This window comes from Syngnathus acus, chromosome 6 (genome assembly GCF_901709675.1).
Source record: "Syngnathus acus chromosome 6, fSynAcu1.2, whole genome shotgun sequence".
NCBI classification, from domain to species: domain Eukaryota; kingdom Metazoa; phylum Chordata; class Actinopteri; order Syngnathiformes; family Syngnathidae; genus Syngnathus; species Syngnathus acus.
In genome coordinates, this window is record NC_051092.1 from 10993518 (window position 1) to 11015229 (window position 21712).

The 21712-nt window shown below is 41.6% G+C and overlaps 3 protein-coding genes across 3 annotated transcripts; 1 reads left to right on the plus strand and 2 right to left on the minus strand.

Moving 5' to 3' along the window:
- Positions 1-539: 539 nt before the first annotated feature.
- On the plus strand, positions 540-5608 carry tigara (TP53 induced glycolysis regulatory phosphatase a). The gene is made up of 6 exons (XM_037254787.1): positions 540-726; positions 1589-1626; positions 1707-1828; positions 2562-2639; positions 2716-2826; positions 4686-5608. Exons 1-6 carry the CDS (start codon positions 650-652, stop codon positions 5052-5054), a joined length of 795 nt encoding a protein of 264 aa, XP_037110682.1. The 5' UTR covers positions 540-649; the 3' UTR covers positions 5055-5608.
- Positions 5609-6006: 398 nt separating this feature from the next.
- On the minus strand, positions 6007-8381 carry LOC119124634. The gene is made up of 3 exons (XM_037254788.1): positions 8071-8381; positions 7809-7912; positions 6007-7370 (listed from the first exon to the last, which is right to left on the minus strand). The coding sequence occupies exons 1-3, from the start codon at positions 8267-8269 to the stop codon at positions 6993-6995; spliced, it is 681 nt and encodes a 226-aa protein (XP_037110683.1). The 5' UTR covers positions 8270-8381; the 3' UTR covers positions 6007-6992.
- A 5189-nt stretch (positions 8382-13570) lies between these two features.
- On the minus strand, positions 13571-21493 carry LOC119124244 (fibroblast growth factor 6-like). The gene is made up of 3 exons (XM_037253970.1): positions 20520-21493; positions 19894-19997; positions 13571-16208 (listed from the first exon to the last, which is right to left on the minus strand). The coding sequence occupies exons 1-3, from the start codon at positions 20866-20868 to the stop codon at positions 16005-16007; spliced, it is 657 nt and encodes a 218-aa protein (XP_037109865.1). The 5' UTR covers positions 20869-21493; the 3' UTR covers positions 13571-16004.
- Between the last annotated feature and the right edge of the window lie 219 nt (positions 21494-21712).

Sequence of the window (21712 nt, forward strand, 5' to 3'; positions counted from 1 at the left end):
AATTCAGGTGCAGGGTTCGATTCCGGCTCCGGCCTTCCTGTGCGGAGTTTGCATGTTGTCCCCGTGCCTGCGTGGGTTTCCTCCGAGTACTCCAGTTTTCTCCCACATCCCAAAAACATGCACGGTAGACCGATTGACCACTTAAAATTGCTCGTGGGTGTTGTGTCGATGGTTGTCTATGGTCTGGCAACCAATGCAGGCATCCCCACTTACTGCCCAAAGCCAGCTGGGATAGGTTCCAGCGCATCCACGACTCTCGTGAGGATAAGTGATTCAGATAATGGATGGATGATTACTTTTGGCCCACCATGGATGATGATGTTGATTATCAATCCATTCATTCTCTATCCATCTATTTATGACTCCTATTATTATTACTATTATTTGTTTATTAATTATTTATTTATTACTTATACGACTAAAAGTAACAATGGATCACTTGTGAATGAACATTCACAATTTCAGAAACCTAAACGCAGAAGCGCTGTCTTTACCGTAATTGTGCTAAAATGGACGCTCTCCGCCAAAAACTTGCGTACATATTACCAACAGTATGCTTGACACTCATCGAACCGGGAAAGTAGAGCGGTCGACATTTATGTGTGCCTGTGAACCTCCGTCAAGGGGCGTCGAAAGCAGCTGATAATTGATGCGGAGGGCTTTTTGCTCTGTTGACCTTATCCAGGAAATGACGGCACTAACATTCGGCTTGACATTTGTTCGACAGTAAGTGTCCGCTGCAGCAGCTCGCATTGACAACATAGCTGTGAGCCAGCAAATTTGACGTATAAAGGAAGGATGGCTAACCCATGGTGTTAGCATTAGCGACAAATGTATTTAGTTGATTGTTCAGGGAAACTGCAGAGAGAGTGACAAGCAAAGCGAAATCTCAGGATCCACTTCGCCCTAAATAGATGTGGAAGCAGTTGATAGCACGTTGCTATAAACAGAACGAATGTTAACCACTTTGAAACCATGCACACCATGTTTCGTTGCATAAAACCAGAATTCGGTGTGTTGTCTGTGCAGCAGTGCTCTTCCTACGGCAGAGGTGCAACCCAGTTTGCTCTAAATCGGAGCGCAATCTTGCCCATAACGAACCAACGCCAACACAATGAGGGGGGCGTATCGTAAATGTATAGTAATTATTTGCATGGAAAACACTCCTAAATTATGAATATAATTCAATCGAATGGAAGTTTAATGATCTGTGCACTTTTAGTGTGTTGCATATGTCTCCATTTTTTTTTACCCATTTTTCAATTATGATAGCCGATAGTTTATCTGCTAATCTCGTGTGTGCGCGCGCGTGCGTGTGCACTGTCCACTTTAAACAAGCAAATTAAAATACAAACAATGAGTAGTTTAACGCAGACTGCGCATGCCTTCTTGGGCTGTGAAATGTTTAAACAACGCTAAAAGTCAGCAGGTTATTACTTGATAGAGTATTTGTAACAATGCTTCTGGGCAAGAATCCTTGCCTTGATTCATAACCTTGAAATGTCATATGTCAGTACGATCGTAGCTATGTACTTTCCTGTGTTATGTGTTCGATAAAATAATAATTATAACCATGTATTTCCACCAGTGGAGAAACCCAGTATAATAAAGATGGCCTGCTACAAGGTAAGGTGTTCTTTAAAAAAAAAATAAAAAAAATGTGGTTGCAAATCAGTTTCATTGTTTTCCGTCTGTCTTGAATCCAGGCCAGGCCATAGACTGTCCGCTGTCTGAGGAGGGGCTGCAGCAGGCCGAATCTGCAGGTCGCTACCTGAAAGATGTCAAGTTCTCCAACCTGTTTGTCAGTGACATGCTGCGAGCGCGACAGGTTTGATATTCACAATAGGAAAGCGAGAGAAAAGAGTCTGCTTACAAACGGAGAAACGACTCACTGGAAACAAAGGTCAAACAGTCTGATAAGCGATGCTGTTTCGTCGATTTGTTCCTTATCGTGGAAAATATTGGAAACAGAATTAGTTGCGTCAAGATTGTCACTTTCATAAAACTGTTATTAAGTCACATTTTAACATTTCATTCCTTCTCAAGAAAAGTATCAAATTAAATTATATCAAATGAAAATTATTACTGGTCAGAGTGGTGACCACATCTGCCTCACAGTTCGAAAGTTAAGGGTTTGAATCTCCTTAGTTAATGGATCACAATTGCTGTCATATAAATGCAGACAAAGTTAACCACCATATAATGTTCAATTTTGAAGAAAGTTCCATTCGTCTGTTATTATTGATTTTGTTGTTGCTTCAGCAGACATACTCTACTGAGAATCTGTGACTGAGAATCATGGATTCAGTGCATCACAAAAAAAAAAAAAAATCTGGAGTTAGCGCTTTAGTTTCTGACTGCAGAGTGACCAGTGCTCTTGAGTTGCTTATTGCACAAGATGGCGCTTCCTTTAACTTTACATACAGGAAATAAAATTTGCCTAATGATTTGAATTCTATGACTTCAATGGTATTCCACATTTTTTTGTTAAGCAATAATCCCTTTTGAACGGGATAAGCGTCATTGAAAATAGATGGATAATTGCTTGTCTTCCTTTGCAGACTGCCGAAACTATTGTGAAACACAACAGTAGTTGCGCTGGTCTACAACTGGTCTGTGAGCCTCTACTTAAAGAGAAGGTCAGTCAAAGCAATGTTAATGTGTTTTTTCCTGCATTTGAATCATCAAATAAATAACTTCCTTTTGGTTTTTCAGAGCTTTGGGATAGCCGAGGGTAAGCCAGTGCAGGAGTTGAAAGATATGGCCAAAGCTGCCGGTCAGTCTTTAGCTGTCTTTACACCTCCTCAAGGGGAAACTCAAGAGCAGGTAAGGCTCTCACATATAAGATTCTAAAAACAATAAGTCTTACAACACTTAGACTGTAATGCAAAGAACACGGTACAGACGAATATGGCCTCACCAAAAAATTCTCATGAAATCAACACTGTTGGAGCAGAACTTTCAGTCTGGTGGTTTATAAACATTACCTTTTTTAAACCCAGTGTAGACAAACATCTGATGTTCATACAACATTTGATCACATTAGTTTGATGTCTAGCCAATCTTTATATGTGGCTCCTTTGTCAAATATTTTATATGTGGACAAACATACATTACATTACATTACACGTGAGAATGTCTATTTAGTATCAAGTATTGATAATTGTCATTTGACTGGAGACTGAATTATTTTAGCAAAAATACATTTACTAGTTACTGTATTTTTACTGTATTTGCCCTAGTTTTTATATATATTTTTAGCCCTAGTAGTCTGCCTACTGCCTTCTTACCACCTGTGAAAGTTCTACTGGTTGAGTTTAATGGACTATAAATCTAAAACAAATTAAACTGCTTCAGTTTCAATATTTACAATTTTGACCCTTCATCTTCTGCAGTTTCTTGGTACGTAATTGTAACCGCTCATTACACCAATATAGAATTAATGTGAATAACAAACATGAAATCTAACGCAGCAAGGCTGCCAAAAGCTTTGGTCACATTACAGCAGGTGAAATTACAGCTGGGCATAAAGTACGCCGCTAGAGGGCAGTACATACCAGGACAAACAGAGTGTGGTTGTGCACCCGTGTCCTGTACTGTACCGCAAGATGGAATGAGAGGGCCTCTTTGCATGCACATGCTTGAATGACATCTTGTGATCAAAGTACATCCTCTTTACTGCCAGAGTGGCTCTGATTAAAAAGTCACCACTTCTATTTGTGTTTGTCTGCATGTGCGTGTGGTGCATCATACGTTTTTGGGATGTTCTATTTCGGAAATGTGCCGCCTCTATTCATCTATTAGTTTCTGGAATCGAATCAGCCCTATCTCAGCATGGGACGAGCACATGATGGTGAGGCTGATGATGAAGACGGTGGCCAAAGATAGATTGGAGGCTCATAGTTAGCGCCTGGCCGCTCCGTCGTTGCGGGTTGTTGCATCAGCATTCCAGTGCACTTGCAATCTTCACTTGGATCAGTCGGATAGAAAGCAGAATTTGTCGTGGGCCTCATCGGATTAATGGTTGCCCATAGGTGTGCGTGTGTGTGTATGTGGTGTGGTGGGGGGGGTTGGGGGGGGGGATACAATGTAAAGAGGATGGAACGGAATGCCAAAAATCGCACTTTGGCACATCCCTCCGTTTTAACAGTTCAGTTCACGTATCGCTATCCCCTCAACTCTCTCACTACTTCCCTTTCCAGCTGAGTCTTGGTTAAGGTCATACTGTAGATTGACCACTTGGCTGTGGACAACTTAAACCTGTTTCCTGTTTCGACAGTCAGGACGATAAATATTGGGACCGGGACGCAATTCTCGTCTTTTGGCTCGCAACACTACCACAATGGATTTGAACTGAAACAAACAATGTGCTTTAATTGCAGACTTTACATCTAATCTGGTGAACAGTGTTAGAATTAAAAACGTCTGTATGCCTTCCATTTTTTAAGGGATCAAGAGTAATGGGACAGATTAAGAATCAAATCAAACTTCCAAGAGTTCCATTCTTTAGTCATTCACATGAACATAACTTTTCTTTATCAGCCTAACTCCTTACACCATCTATAACAAATTGTGACAAGCTAGCGTGGGATACAGAGAGCATGTGAGTGCTGGATCTTGCTTTTGGACCTTACAGTATGTTAGACACGTTTGTGTGTATAACAACAAATGTATACTGTGTTCAGGTGAAGCAGCGCGTCAAAGAGTTTTGGCTCAAAATGGTCCAACAAGTCGGGGGGGAACACTGGCCCAACAGAGGGGAGAACGACGAGCGCTCTTCAGCGCCTCACGTAGAAGGCGAGGAGGCGGACAATCTTCCTGTCCACGTGCTGGTGGTCTCCCATGGGGGCTACTTGTCCGTAACTATGCGCTCCCTTGTGGATGATTTACACTGCCCCCTACCCGAAGGCTATAGCAGAGCACGCATGTTCTCGTTGAGTCCCAACGCAGGTGTGAGTCGCTTTGTGCTCACCTTGACGAAAGACAACAATGCTTTTGAAGTGTCTAAGATTCAATGCTTGTTCGTCAATAAGGGAGATCATGTAAAAACATAGCTAAGGCGTGATAGAAATGTCACGGGAATACTACTGTTTTGTCTGTTAAGGCCACACTCAAAAAGAAAAGCAATTGTGAGGAAAATAAGTCATGAAGGATAAAAAGTGTCAGTCCTAATTTCAACGTTATAAAGATCAGTTCCTACAAATACATTTTGGTTTGACGACATTAAAAAGCAGAAACCAGATAACTTCTTACCCATTTTTTCTCATTGTATTTATTTGTCTTTTCAGTGTTGCACAGATAATGCTCTAAAGTCCAGGAAAGTAACCTTTGTATAGTAAGCACTGGCGGAGCTGAGGGTGGGTCACGGGGGCACTGGACCACCCTTAAAATCTGCCACTCCACATAACTGACATGACAGCAACTGCGCCATCTTGCAACATTGCAGTTGTTACATGTATGTTAGCACCCTCCAATGGCCAAAGGTTCATATAACAGCTTGTGCTGTAGATAAGATATTATTTCCACAGCATCTCAATAAGCTTCAACTGGACTTTCTGCTCCCCCCAAAAAAGTTTACAAATGTCTTACCCCTATAAAATGTCACAATGTTCTAATAGCTCTTCAGGGGGAAAAGTATGTATTGGCACATTTATTGGTCAATAGATTCAATAATAATTTTGATACTTCTCACTATAAGACATTTTGGACTGGTCTATCAATGTGAAAACTACAACAGACTTTCTTTCATTTTGTTTTTTCCCTCTAATGTGTCCCAATACGTTTGGTCCATGTAGAATATTATTAAATGTATGAAACCATTTCCTGGCTGACCATTAGTATTCATATAACTCGTACTAGAAATCGACACATAAATCGTTGAAGAGTTCCATTCTTTATTCATTCACATGAAGAGAACAAATGAACTATATAAATAGAAACACTTGGTAAGAAAAAGGTGTCTTTTTCCATCGTCCAATAAATAAATACCTTTATAGTTTGTATGACTTGGTGTCCGGCACCTAATATGAATAGCAAACACACTAGCTGGTTCTGATGAATTTATACATGAAGCATTTAAAAAAAAAAATAATAATCTACACATTTATAAATAAGCACAATTGCTCCCAAAGATGACACATTTCCCATATGCACAACAAACATTGCCACATCTCGTCCAGAGGGTTAAAGTTTAACTGACGAAAAACCCTGTGCTGAACCCAACCTGCCTCATGACACCATCCAATGTTTCCAAACGATCCCTCTGACTGCATTTGTCACCACGTGATCATCAGTCTAGAACCACACTTGGCAAAGTTAGATCCATCCTGGATCAGAAAATTCGTCATCGTACCTCAAAAGACCTCAGTTCGTTGAGTATCAAAGGATTAAGTCTAAAACACTTGTTTCAAAAGAAGGACCAGCCACAACAGGGTGTTACATAAAAGTATAGTCCCCTCCAAAAGTAATGGAACGGCAAGGTCTTTTGTTTTTATTGTCTCTTGAAGAAATTTGGGGTTTTGAATATGAATGAAAAGTTGGGACTTCCAGCTTTCATTTCATGGTATTTAGATCTAGAGGTGTTCGTTAACTCAGAATAATTGAATAAGCTCCGTTCCAATACTTTTGCTCACTTAAAACATGGGTGGCCCAAATGTCTTTTGGAAATGATCTTCAAGTTAAGTCACAGAAGCAAATTCCAGTGTCAACATAACCATCACTTGGTAGTCTTTCACTTTAAACTTCTTTTGACACAGAAGAAAAATTGAGATGCATGGGGTGACGCATCTTCGTCGTTTATAACGTTGGCGGCTTTTTTTAAACATATTTTCTAAAAAAACAACAATTCACTCACTTCTCAAAAATGTTAAAAACCTGCCTGAAAAAATAGCAGAGGTTTTACGTCATCATTTTCTGTTTTGACCATCTTCCGGAAACGGACCGTTTTCACCCTTCCAGTGTTCACCCCTTCATTCCATTTGCCCAAGTTGATGTCACTCTTGTTCCGCTCGGTCCGCTATGTTGGTCTTGACTGGACTCACAGGCCCGTTTGCATGCAAGACTTTTAAGGGGTCGTCATCACTGGAAGGGATGGTCTCTTTTGACACAGCTCCCGTCTGGTCCGGCTCCGGCTGGCGGTGATCCAATTCTTTGTGGTCATTGACGGAATGAGAGGGCTGCGACTCAGACCTTAACGGGTCAGACGGGTTCACCTCCTCACTTCTCCTCTGTCTACTCACTAAGCGGGCCAGGAAGCGCTTTGGTGAGATGGAGGACTGCCCTGATGACTTGGGGTGAGAAAGTAGAAGCTGACATCCATTCTGAGAGGAAGTCACAACACGCTGGTTTGTGCCGATGAACTTTTTTTGTTTCTGTTTGGCAAGAAAAGAACAACAATGTGCTTGACACTTTCCCCACTGTATAGTGGTGGTTCATCATTCATTGTTCATCATTGTTTTAACGTGATCATTTTAACGATGCACAGTCCAAATACAGAGGTGTGTGCCTTCATAAAGAGAATTTTTGACTTTTAAGAAGCAACAAAAAGAGCTCCTCGGTAACAGTTGACGTTCCCGCAAAGCAATAAATATACTTGATTGAAGGTTGTTAGTAATTGCCATGACATCTACGGTATGCTAATTTCTCTCTGTTGTTTTACATTATAGGTTAGCAGACATGAACATCATGGTACAAAGAGTGTTTTAATACATTTGAATCTGTGTAAAGCATGCAGAAGGTGGTCAGTATTGCAGATGTGTCTGCAATAAACAGAATCGACTATGAGTGCAATTAAAGTAAAAGTTACTCACAAAGCTGTACAGCTCTCCCTCCAAGTCCATGCACACAAAACGCTTTCTTTTCAGGTCAAATATGGACACATAGTTGCGCTTGTGTGTCTTTACTGGATGAACAACTGCAAGAATTTGAGGCATGTCTTGGTTAGTTTGCAGAAAAGATTTTTCAGAACTTGATTCTTAGTTGAGAAAGCTCCTGCACGAAGCTGCGTTCAAGAATTTCAAGCCTACTAAGAATCCAGACACGGCACACCAAGGCGTTTGGTGTCGGACTCACCCAGAAAGTGGCCAAGAAAGCGTTTCCTCATGGATCCGGCACTTGGAAGAATGTAGTTATGTGTCCTCCTGGATGGCGTACCTGAGCTCTGCTTAAGCTGTAGCGCCTCCGGGTCCTTCGACCTGGGCTTACAATCCACGGCTATGGACACATGGGCGGCAATCAAGAGGAATGGGAAGAAAGCCGCTTGCATGGTCATTTGGGAAAAGCGCGCTCTCCTTACTAGAGCAGAGTGAGCACCGTTGGTTAGCGTGTGAGCAGTTCTCTGGAGGGAGGAGAAAGTCCAGCAGGCCTATTTAAACACAGGGTTCATGAACCGGCAAAGTCATTTATCCAAATGACACAAAGCCTTGTTGTTTGTCAATGGTTTAGGGTTGCCTTTGTGGAATTCCTGCAAGCTTTAACTGGCAGCAGAACATGGAATGCCGCTGCCTCTTTGGAAACTAAAATACATTATTGTAAGTACATTACAAAGAAAAGAATACATTTCCGACATTATTGCAACAGTATCATCCACATAGTCTTCATTCTATTTGTCACTCACTAACAATGTGGCCATTTTGTTATGTAAAACCAACCAGGCATATATGTGCTACTGTATATCAGACCTCCAAAAGTATTGGAATAGCAAGGTTAACTTCTGTTTTTGTTATTTCAGCTCAAAAGATGAATGAGACAAATTTTTCATGTATTTACATCTAGACCTGAATCAGGAGAACTCAAAGCTACACACTTTTCAATAGAGCAAAAGTATTGGAACAGGCATTATTTAAATAATAAACGAAGTGACATTTCATATTTGGTGGTACAACACCTTACTTCACTCTCTCTAACTCTGATGTTTCAGAAGCATGTCAAATAGTGATGTGCATTCCAGTTCTTTTAAGTGAATCTTTAGAATCAGTTCACTCAAAAGATTCAATGGTTACACGACACGAGGTAAAAATAAATAAATATATAAATAAATAAGAAAGTGTAGCGAACGATTCCGTGAACGATTCTTTTGAACAAATCTTTTGAGTGAACCGATTCCAAAGATTCTGTTCACTTGAGAACTGGAATGCACATCACAAGTACAAAAGAGTGCTGACGACCATGGGTTACCAGGTCGAAATAGCCGACTGGTTAGTGACACGTGCTCTGGCTTGGTAAGGTCTTGGTTCGATCCCAGTTGTGAGCATATGCCTTATTGTGCTTTTATGATTGGAACTTAGCTTTGTATGCATATGCAAACAAGTGTAAGTAATTATGGGTAAATAAATACAAAAGGTGACCCCGTGAAAGTGAACAAAATCTTTTCACGCAGGTGTGTTTAACGAGGGTAACTTGGAAAACATATTGGAACGCGGCCCCTCGAGGGCTGGAGGTCGACACCCCTGGTTTAAGTGAAAAGTTCCACACCCGCCCTCACCCCCACTTTCTGATTGGCTGTTTGATCTGTGACGTCACTTGGACACTATTAGGTACACCGCCATTTTCAAGTGTACCTAATAACAGGCCACTTTATTAGGGAAATATCATGGTCAAAGGTCACAGGTATCAAGCTCTAGTCCTCGGGGCCGCATTCCAACATGTTTTCCAAGATTCCCTCGTTAAGTGCACCTGCGTGAAAAGTTTTAGCTACTGCAAACGTGAAAATGAACAAAATCTTTTCACGCAGGTGTGTTTAACGAGGGTAACTTGGAAAACATATTGGAACGCGGCCCCTCGAGGACTGGAGGTGGACACCCCTGGTTTAAGTGAAAAGTGCCACACCCGCCCTCACCCCCACTTTCTGATTGGCTGGTTGATCTGTGACATCACTCGGACACTCCATTAGGTACACCGCCATTTTCAAGTGTATCTAATAACAGGCCACTTTATTAGGGAAATATCATGGTCAAAGGTCACAGGTGTCAAGCTCTAGTCCTTGGGGCCGCATTCCAACATGTTTTCCAAGATTCCCTCGTTAAGTGCACCTGCGTGAAAAGTTTTAGCTCCTGCAGAACGTGAAAAGACCAAAAACTTTTCACGCAGGTGCGCTTAACGAAGGTAACTTGGAAAACATATTGGAACGTGGCCCCTCAAGGACTGGAGGTCGACACCCCTGGTTTAAGTGAAAAGTGCCACACCCGCCCTCACCCCCACTTTCTGATTGGCTGTTTGATCTGTGACGTCACTTGGACACTCCATTAGGTACACCGCCATTTTCAAGTGTACCTAATAACAAGCCACTTTATTAGGGAAATATCATGGTCCAAGGTCACAGGTGTCAAGCTCTAGTCCTCGGGGCCGCATTCCAACATGTTTTCCAAGATTCCCTCGTTAAGTGCACCTGCGTGAAAAGTTTTAGCTCCTGCAGAACGTGAAAATGACCAAAATCTTTTCACGCAGGTGTGTTTAACGAGGGTAACTTTCTGATTGGCTGGTTGATCAGTGACATCACTCGGACACTCCATTAGGTACACCGCCATTTTTAGGTGTACCTAATAACAGGCCAGTTCATTAGGGAAAAATCATGGCCAAAGCTTAACTGATAGTGAAAAGTGCCACACCCGCCCTCACCCCCACTTTCTGATTGGCTGGTTGATCTGTGACATCACACGGACATTCCTTTAGGTACGCCGCCATTTTCAAGCGTACCTAAAAACAGGCCAGTTTATTAGGGAAAAATCATGGCCAAAGCTGAACTGAAAGTGAAAAGTGCCACACCCGCCCTCACCCCCACCTCCTGATTGGCTGGTTGAGCTGTGACGTCACACGGACACTCCATTAGGTACACCACCATTTACAGGTGTACCTAATAACTTTATGCATTTTTTGTACGTGTCAAGAATGTGTATTTGACTACTTGCTCTTTATTTTGGGGGACACCAACACATATTACACAACGTAAAACACATACATATTGTCATATAAAGGAGTTAACCAAATGTCAGATTTTTGTCTTCATGCCCAAAAAAATAAAAACAAGGAATAAAACACCAGACAAGTTTTAACAGGTTTTAATGTTTATTAAAATAATAATAATAATAATAATAAAAATAAATTTCAAACCAGCAATCTAATGTGAAATTGCAGTAGATATATTGTATAACAATATTTAGGCGTATATATGTATACACGTTATTTTAAGTGTTATAAATATAAAGATTACCCAAAGAGAAGCATAATCTCCCCGTTTTTGCATAACGGCGCATCCCTTCATGCAATAAAGTTAGCCGTTAGCTTGGAGAAAACGTGCATAAAAGAAGTGGTGTTTCAGTGAGTGGTTCTTTCTTTCCTTCGCAAATCGTAAATCGACATTCTGGTTTACATAGTTCACGCCAGGAGGGAGACGCAACAGTGTTGCGGCAACACGTTAGCTGACTGATCCGTTGATGCACGGGAAGGAAGGCAGTTGACCCATTGACTCGTTCGCGAACGGGATAGTCCGGATTCGTTCCCTCACTGATCCGTTCTCGCGATGAACTGGAAATGCAAATCACTCACTGACTGACCCGTTCACTTACGGAACAGATCCGTTCAGTTGGTGAACAGGAAATGCAATTCACGACTCGTTCGTGAACGGGAAGTTACGTCATTTTCTTCTTCGTTTTGTTTTACGGCGTGGTGGCACCAGCTTCAATGCGCATTACCGACATCTACTGGTTGAAGTCATATGAACTGAAAAAAGATCACTTTAGGAAGTGATTCGTTCACTGAAAGAAACTCGTTCTTTTGAACGAATCGTTCACTCACGAGCCAATACTAATGTCAAACATGGAAACTTGAAGACATCACAACAGCTTTTACAAAATCTCTTTTATTATCATTTCAGGAATACAGTTGACTGCTGTGCACAGCACATACGTACAAAAATAAAAGGAAACCCATTTGTAATATAGTTTGTTTTTTTCGCCATCATTTTTTTTTCTCAGAAACAAATGATTGAAGAAGTCTGTTGTTTCAAACTAATTTACAATCATTTTAATAATCGGAACTAAGGCAGAAGGTGAGGTATATGTTCCAAAAGAGGAGGGGGACTCAAGAGGAAGCACTCTCCCCTCAGTGCAGGAATAAGAAACTGAGAGGAAAACATAAAGGCTGCTGGCACACAGGGACACAATCCATACACACGCACACACACAGTCAGACACACACTGAGCACAGAGCCACTCGCTTGAGATCCCTGTGAACCAACACATCTTTAAAAGCAACTGATGACATGGGTGCATATTCAAAAGGGACCATTCCGAATTCTTTGTGCATGAGAGGGGATTTAAAAAATGGGAGTTTATTGACAGGGGGCACTGGGGTCTTTTTTTCCCCCCCACCATATAAATACTTCTCTTAGTTACATCAAAACCAAACCAGAAGTCTACCTCAAAACAGGATCATGCAATAGACTTTCTTGTTGCATGAGATGCAAGACCACTACTAATAATAAAATCCTATTCCCCTGCTATTGCTGGTTTGCCACTCCAACCACCTCGCGTTGTGTTCACAGTGTCCTCTGCAACACCCAATAATAGGCTGGAGATGGCAAAACAACAACAAAAAAGCATTTCACAAAATCTTGCCTTCAAAAACAAGTGCTTTGACATGTAAATATTTGTCTTGTTTGCCTAGGATTAGAAAATTGCACTGCATAAAATAATTTATCTTCATTTTAGTAGTTTTGCCACTAATATTACTCCCGCACATTCATTCCGGGGGGGTGGGACTATGTTATTATTTTCTGACCCTCCATCATGGATTGAATAATACACAACAATAAGTAATTGTGATACAACCAAAATATGTCTTATAATCACAGTATTCAGCATGTTTAACCAACCAACCTTTCTGGAAACATTTGATTCTCTTTGCTACTTACAGTGCATCCCACTCTTGTGCTCCCCACCCCCATCCACCCTTTTGCCTCACCATGTCCTGTTATTCCTGACTCAAGGTCAATTGATATGGCCTCTACTGTCACTTTGGCAGAAAGCCAACAACTTGAGCATGTGCTGGCATGGCCACACTTGCCATCCAGGTGCCATGCACTCATCTCAGTTACTAAACATGAGCGGAAGCCTGTGGGGCCCCCTAATGCACTGCCCACAGCATGTTACAGTTAAGAGTGTATGAGGTAAACCGTGACGTTAATTTAAAAAAAAAAAAACATACTCCACCAAGCTGGACTTAGTGGTACCTTGCTACATGCATAAAATTGCAAAACAACAACCATTTCATATCATTTGAGTAGTACAGTAGAACCTCTTAAGTTGAACACAATGCTAGTCAAGCTCCATTTTTTTCAATACCTCAATTAAGTGTACAGAAAATATTTTAACATTCTAAATTGCCATACACATGTAGAAATAATTTCACCGGCCTTGAATGTAGTAAGTGCTTACGAAACAAATAACTGAGCATGCCATTGCGTAAAAATGACCATCAATGCATCCCACAATGCATCTTGAAAATGGCAGATGAAACAATTTTCTGTTTCCAGGGTATTGTTTCATTTTCAGACAGATTCATGAGTTGTAGCAGGACAATATCTAATTAAAGTATAGCGGTTCATCCAGTATGTTGTAACTATGCAATGGCACTGACATAATTAATGTCCAGCTTGAGTAGTGCTTCAAAACAAATTTTCATTTGACTGATGAGTAAATTATTTCGGACACTACAGTCGACTCCCGCTAATACAGGCGAAAATAAATAGATAAATAATAAATATTTTTTTAAATATTTTTAAAATATTATATTGGGGAAAAGAAAATCTGTGTATGCGAATGTCGCCTGTATATAAAAATTAAAGTGATGGCATAATACCGTAAGTGAATGAAACAAACAGTCCAGGTGTTTGTTTTCCCAACTACATTGGGGACTAGGCATCTAATAAGGGGAAGACGTTCAGCCTAGTAATGTTAGTAAATAATTGAGATACAGTATGTCAAATGAAAAGAAAATTGATATAGAGGTATAATGCAGGGAAATGACAAAAAATAGGCAAGCTCTAAAGAGGTAGACTGCATGGAACTAATCTGAATGTATGTGCTACTTTAGAACATAATGTGGAGGGAGTACACAACCCACAAAAACAGACAGGAAATCCCTGTCCTGACAAAACACAAGATCATCATTGATACTGCACAGGGATCTTGTTTTTAAGACTCCACACTTTCACAGAATATGAGCACCACCACTTCCTTCCGATCAAAGTCTGCAAAAGCACATTTAAAAAGGGCTCTAAACGGTTACTTAATTTTTAAAATGGCAGTCGATTAAATTGTCAAACAATCGATTAGGTTTGACACCCCTTTTTTGTCCAATCAGATTTCAGCTTTTTTGTGTTGCCATGTGAGTCTAATCTGCCTTCACAGTCGTGTTTGTGGCGTTTGAGATTTGTACTTTTCCGACCGTTGAAATATTTTCTTTTCAACTTGCTTGACTGACCAATTCTAGTCCTTCAGAGGTTCCACTGTACGCCAAAACTAAAATTGATTGCAGCGCATTTCGACAGGACCGAAAACGGTCTTGATGAATCGTGACATCCTCGTCGCATTGCACATGGGAAAACACGAGAAGCTCGCTCGTTGTTTCGCTCAAAGAACAAGTTTGCAACAAGAAAACGACTAAATGTCAGAAACCCGAGAAGCTGATGTCAGCACCTATAGTCTTACTACACAAGTGGCTTGGATGGATGGGGCCCACAATTGCTCATCCACATTACTCGCATCCTTAAACCAACAATGGAAGCCACGAGCAGAGGCCCTTAAAAGTCCAACTCTGAGCATGACTGTTGCCGTGAGCTTTGTCCCCGCCCATCGCCACATTACAGTATCTCAAAGGGTTGCATTCATGTAAAATACGCTACATAATCAGTGACCACTTTGCATAAATAGCTTTCATCAATCATAAAAACAAATGTGAATCTAAATGGGAGGGACTGGGGTACCTGAAATGTAAAATCCTGATGTCCCTCAAAGCATACCCTCATTGACAGTGAACTGACTAATCAACAGTAGCATCCACACTATTTCCTGCAAAAAGGCCTTTAAGTGCCAAACCAAAAGAGATCCATTTTGTCACTTTTTGTCCTAATTTCACATAAAGTAGAACCTAAGTGGGACAAATGAATTTCGTTTATACTTGATAACAATGGCATGTCCACAAGCTCTACTGATAACCAAATTGTGGGATTGTCAAAGCTCCCTCTGATGATGCCCTAGAGCTGGACAAAAAGGCTCCGCTGCGTCATGTGCAGCACACGGTCACAATTCACTTCCTTTACATTGTTCCCAGTGGGAACATTTTGTGCCCCACCAGGAATGGGGATCAAGACCAGCGCTAGCGTCTGGCTTGTGGAGTGATGACTTGTCCATCATTCCTATTTCTGACTTCAGCACCGGCATTACTTACATGCAAAGAGAAGGGGGGGGCCACAATAGGAATTCAAGGCACCGCTACCTCATGACAAAGCAAGAACAACCACCGCCATATTTGCAAGTGCTCTAACTTACCCTGTCAGAGCTGATATCCAACAAACAGAGATGGTGCACAACAAAAATATGTTCACAGGCATTTTTTTCCTCAGTAGTTCCATGCATGTATATTTTTCAGACGTTTTGGTGCTTTGAGGTAATACAATGATCATATCCAAAAAGAAGAGCTGACAGGGCACGCGCTCCACTGACTTCAACAAGCACCCATACAGTAGAATGAAGAGACCAATTGAAGCCTCTCTCGCTCTCTCTCTCTTTCTCCCCAACACAAATTGGTTGAAATCCATAAAAGCAGCAAAGAAAGGCATTTCATCATTTCTAATACAAAGTAAGCTACCCAAATATACATATAAAGTCTGAATAAATACTATTGGATATTCTCTCTGTGACAGTCGGTTGCAGGTTTTTTAAGGATGTACAGTATGGACAGGGCATTGACGTTACCTGGGAAAGAATCCACATGTGCAAATAAGTGTGTTATTGCCGGTCTTTGCTCGGGGGAGGTAATATTCGGGGTAGGAAATGCGTCACAGTCATGGCAGTGGTGGCCTTGTTGCCCCTCTTGACGCGGCCGTACTTGCTGAGCGCCACGAAGGAGCCTCTGTACGCCAGCGACTCGTAGGCGTTGTAGTTGTTGGGGAGCATCCGCTCTCGGAACTTGCACTCGTCGTGGAAGACTGTCTGCAAAAGGGACACGTGGGACACATTTTCAGAAGTGCTATTTCTATCTCTTTCATATATTTTAATAGAATATGTTGCATAGTTAATTGTAATGATCTCATTTTCTGCCAAGGTGAATTGGTTTTAGTTAGCAGTCATTTAAATTCATATCAAAATTAAAATAAATACATGACATCTTTACTCCCTGTTTAACAAATCTAAATCATTTTCCTTTTTGAATTGAACAACTGCAATAAATTCACGATCCAGCGGTACCTCGGCACACGAGTTAAATTTGTTCTGTGACTACACTCATTGCCTTGATCCGTTAAAATGAATAGAAATGTCAGATCCCCAAAACAAAAACAGAAAAATGCTGTAACTTCGGTTTTAATGAGATAAATAGCACTCCACGCTATTACAGCTTTTAAAACCTAGTTAGAGTAATATTGGCCATTGCTTTGCAGAGGCTACCCGAGTATTGTTATACTTTCTTGTCTGTCTACATTTGTTGCAGCACTGGTGGTGTTCAAATACCTTGCTTAAAGGGTTACAAGTAACGTGCTATTGATGCTGGTATCATTCGACTTTCTATGGCATTTTGCAATTGCAAGCGGACATTCTGCAAGGCAAAGTTACATTTGGTTAAACACACAATGAATAATTAATAACTGAACGTGTCAATAAACACCTTGAAGTAAGCACTTTGCTTGATTTTTTCAAGAATAATTTTCTGGCTACCAAACGTCTGCTTGTTGTGTAAGTCGAGTTACCATAGTACTCTGATTCCTGTGTAATTTGAGCCATACAAACGGCATTGCGGTGAAAGCATCAAGAGAATATTTATTGACCTGTTTAGTGTGTTAATTACATTTTGGTGCAAATCCAGAAACAAATGCAGCTAACCGCAAATAATTTCACCTTTCTATTTTTACAATGGAATTGTTTTGACACACACCCTTTGGTGTAATTCTAATGTCATCTTTCATAAACCAGGACGTGGCCCCGCTAAGTAAACTTACATACAGACATCTACAAACACAGCACTTGACCAGTGTTTTCATTTTTCTTGGTTTGATTGTTTTAAAGTTTGGGTCAAAAGAGGGAGCATTCCTCAAGCCCCAGAGAAAATAAATAGTCCAGTCCCATTTATTTCTCTTTATTTATTGTCCATGAAACAGACAGCAGCCAGTTCGGCACATGTAGGAACAAATAACTTTTCACAGTCAAAATGACATCGTCACTAAGTGGAAAATTAAGCATGACCTATTGTATTCCAACTCCTATTAAATACGAATGAAAACACACACTTCATGTTTTGGTCAAATATAAGCAAACCAGCATAACCCAAAATATGTAAAAAGTTATCAAATTTCAAAGCAAGGACAATGGAAGTAAATAACCAGCTATTTCTCAGAGGATGACGAGCCGTTAATATTGTTAGATTTGGTTTTAATTTGGCTAAAAGAAGTTTCTTTCTTTCAACACAAAGTCAAAATACTGTACATTTAAATAGAACATAATCAAATAGGTGAGGCATGTTTCAAGATAAACAAGAATATTTCAAGTCCCTCAGTAGTCAACTAAACATCAGCCACGATTATAAGGAAGGAAACACTGACTAAGCCAACATGGCGTATATACAGCAGGCGAGCCGGCTGCCCCCATCAAGATGCATGAGGCTAAATTCAATCTCTTATCAGATCGTCAGCACAGTGGCAAGCTTACACTTCATCACTCAAGAGGAGATACATTCTGTCTGTCAAGGATGTCGGCCCACAAGCGAAGTGGCCGCCACTAACGGGAACACATGTCATTGTCATTTCAGCGCCAATGACATCAAGGTTACTGCTGACATGCTCACTAATCTCTTCAACTCAAGTGAAGTACCATTCAGCATGTCCAAACAAAAAAAAAAAGCACATAAGGTGAAGCGTTCGCTATGTTATGCGACCATTGTACTACTAAGACTCAGAGTTCAACTTAATTCCTTTCATCCATGTCCTCATTATTAACTGAACAAGGCAGACACTTCCTAACGAGAAAACCATAAAATATCAATTAATTCACTCGCGGGGCACATTTAGATAAAATACGACTCATCCTCACGTATGGACAATTTAGAGTCTTCAATAGACACGACGGGTGTTTTTGGAATGTGCGAAGAAGCCAGAGAAAACCCATGGCAAGAACTCAACACAGGAAGGTCGGAGCAGAGTTCAACCCCAAACCTCAGAACTGTGAGGCAGATGTGAAAACCTCAAGTCCACCGAACGGCATTCAACCAAAACATTCCAGGAAAAATGCCTAAATTACAGGAGACAAAAAAATAAATACATAAAAATAACCATTATGACCACAGCATACCGTTCCTCACTTTGGGCATTTGTTTCGGGATTTTTTGTTTTGTTTTTAGCTTTTTGGCGACACTCTTAAAAAAGGAGCAGCCAAAACAAATGGTATTAAAAAGCAAAGAATAGAAAAAAACACTAAGTACTGGCAGAAGAAAAAAAAACTCACAACATGACTTATCAAAGCTCATTTAGACTGTTTTTGTAGTTTTTAATAGTGAGCTTTTTTATCTCAAAAGTTTGCCGTTCATCTGACATATTTACGGCTAAGTGTTTCATGTTTCGGTTTTACTTTTAACAACAGTAAAAAAATGTCACACTTTTGAGAAGATGAAGAAAATTGAAATCTACTCAAAACACTTTTCTAAAAAGTTTATTTCTATTTCTATTATTGAAAAAAAAAAATCTACTTATGGCGGTGTCAGATATTTAGCCATAAAGGGGCCATTTCTCTGCTCTAGCGATGCAAAGGATGACTAAGTTGTAATGTTTAAGGTGGCTTAGCGACCAACTCGTTAAGTGGGGCTTTATGGGACCCACTTTTAAAACTATAAATATAGCTCATAGTGATGGTGTGACACCTATAAAATATTGCTGCCAATAGGTTTTGTAGGTGCTCATCAGCTGTCTAAAATAAATAAATACTGACAAATAAACCTCCAATCACTTTGACGGATACCCTTCAAAACTACTATACTTGAAAGACTAAAAAGTAGATCAAAACTGTAAATTGTAAATGGTGTACGTTCCCACCGGCACGTTAGATGATCATAGTTTTATTTATGATGTTCAGCATTTCTAAGGCAAACGTGGTATCTTGGTGGTTAGCACATCCGCCTCACAGTTCTGAGGTAGGGGTTCGAATCCAAGCTCTGATGTTCTCTCCATGTTTGCTGGAATTTCATCCCAGTTTAAAACATGGGCATGTCTAAATTGTCGTTTCGTGTGTGTCATGACTAATTTGATTGCACTTTTGCATTAGGCTATTTATTTAAAGGCCCTAACCCTCCATGCACAGGTCTGAACCTGACGCTGAGTTTGTGATTCACCATCATAAGATTGTTGGGAGACATATGGGGGCAGGTGCAATGTCATTTGAATTTGGGAACGTAATTTCGATTTCTTTGTGTCTCTTGGCATGTGAAGAAATTGACAATAAAGCAGACTTTGACTTGACTTTGACTGTACAGATCGATGTCTCGACTTAAATTTGACTTCATTGTAAGTAAGCCCAATTGAAAAGTTCCTGATTTCAAATACTTGCAATGTGTCAATCCTACTGGCTCATGCACATTTCTCATCAGCCCCATGTTTACTCGTCGTTCCGGTGTAAATAAAACGGGGTGCATACCTACCGTCCCATATAACCTCCCTCGTCTGTTCATGGCGACATACAAGTCACTCTTGACTCCATACAGGCTCACTACTCCTCTCTCCACCGTGGAGATCTCAATGAGACCTGAAATCACAAATAATTTGAGGGAGCACGACGGCTGACGGCTTTGAATAGAATTAGGATTACGATTTAGCATGCATTGTGCCCCCTCTCTGCGCCTATGGGGTGTAACCTTGCAGAGTGGCGACTCTTTGTTCTGCATCCTTAACATCCGATCACACGCAAGCACATTTATTTATTTATTGATCTACTTATTTATTTGTGTGTGCGCGCGCGCGCGTGTGCGGCCGGATTGCGCCATTTGCGTGGTCGTGCTGGGCTCCACGGCCACCGGCCCGTCCTAGCTGGCCCGCAGCGTAAAAATAAGTTGTGTCTAAAAGCGGCCACACATTCATGTCATGCTCGGGGAGGAAGAGGAGAAGAGAGGAAGAGCAAGGGAGAGGAGAGGGAAGGAAAGGAGAGGAGGGGAAGGGAGGAGAGGGGGCCGGGGGCGATCGTTCGGTGCTGTTTGTATTTTAATCGAATTGTCTTTGCGCCCCCAACTGAGATGACACGCGATCATGCCAATGACACGGAAGAACTCACTGTACTGGTTCTCGTGGTGGACACCGTTGATCGTGCCGTCGGGGAGGATCTGGAGGTGGAAGCCGATGCCCACGTTGCAGTAGAGCCTCCTTACTCTCTTGATGCCCAGCAGGTAGTCACTCTCCCAGTTGAGCTCCGGCTTCTCCCCGGAGATCCCGAGCACGGAGCGAGAGAAGAGCGTCTCCCAGCGCTTCTCCAGCAGCAAGGTGCCATTCGTCCGGCCGCTCGAGAGCGGGTACGCCGACACGATGCCCAGCAGGAGGCTCAGGAGAACCGCCGTGGTCAGCGTCCAGTGCGGCGTGCCGGCCTCGCAGGACATACTGACGAGGAGCCTGTGAGCTCCGGCCATCCGGTTTACCTTCAGACCACGTGGTCCAAATTAATGAGCCTAAAAATACCGCTCTTCTTGTTTTTCTCTCTTCGGCATGCTGGCTGAGGGTTATTTCTGGAGCTGTGCAGGGCATGAAACGCAAGCCCCGGTGCAGAGGAGGAGAGGAGACGCTGGAGGTGATGGTGCTGGTGCTGCTGCTGGTGATTACCATGTTTTGCAGCTCCTACCTCCACGCCTCTCTCTCTCCCCCCTACACGCACACACTTGCTCTCTCTCCTGCTCCTCGACCAAAAAGAAGAGTTGCGAGAAATAATCCGCCATGCACCAAAATTAAAAGAGAAAGAAACAAAGAAAGAAACCAGAGCCCACAGTCAGACCAGCCAGGGGCTCCACATCACCGGTCCCTCCCTGGATCCGACTCCCAATGCAAGATCGGAGACGGCCCCGATAGCAGCAGGAAAGTGCCTTCAATGATTTGTCATTGCTGGTCCAGAACGAGGGGGGAGTTGAGCAGGCCCTCGGGACAGCACCCAAATTGGGTCGGTGGTCATATGTCTGTCAGGCCGCTTCCTTATTTAGAAAGAAGGTGTAAAAACAGTCCCACTTGTCACTGGTGAGCAACGACAGGGCTCCCTGCAGTGCCACTTTTTCTTATGCACTCTCTGACAACTTTAGAAAACAAATCATCTTAACCATTGATTCCCAACCATTGTGCTGAGTGGAATTGTTCAAATTCACTTGGCTCAACAAGTATTTATTCTTTACAAATAGTGTAGTATCTATTATTCTGTGCCATATAGTGACAAGCAGAATAATTATGCACATTTCCACTAGCTGTCAATAACTCTCTGCACATACCGTG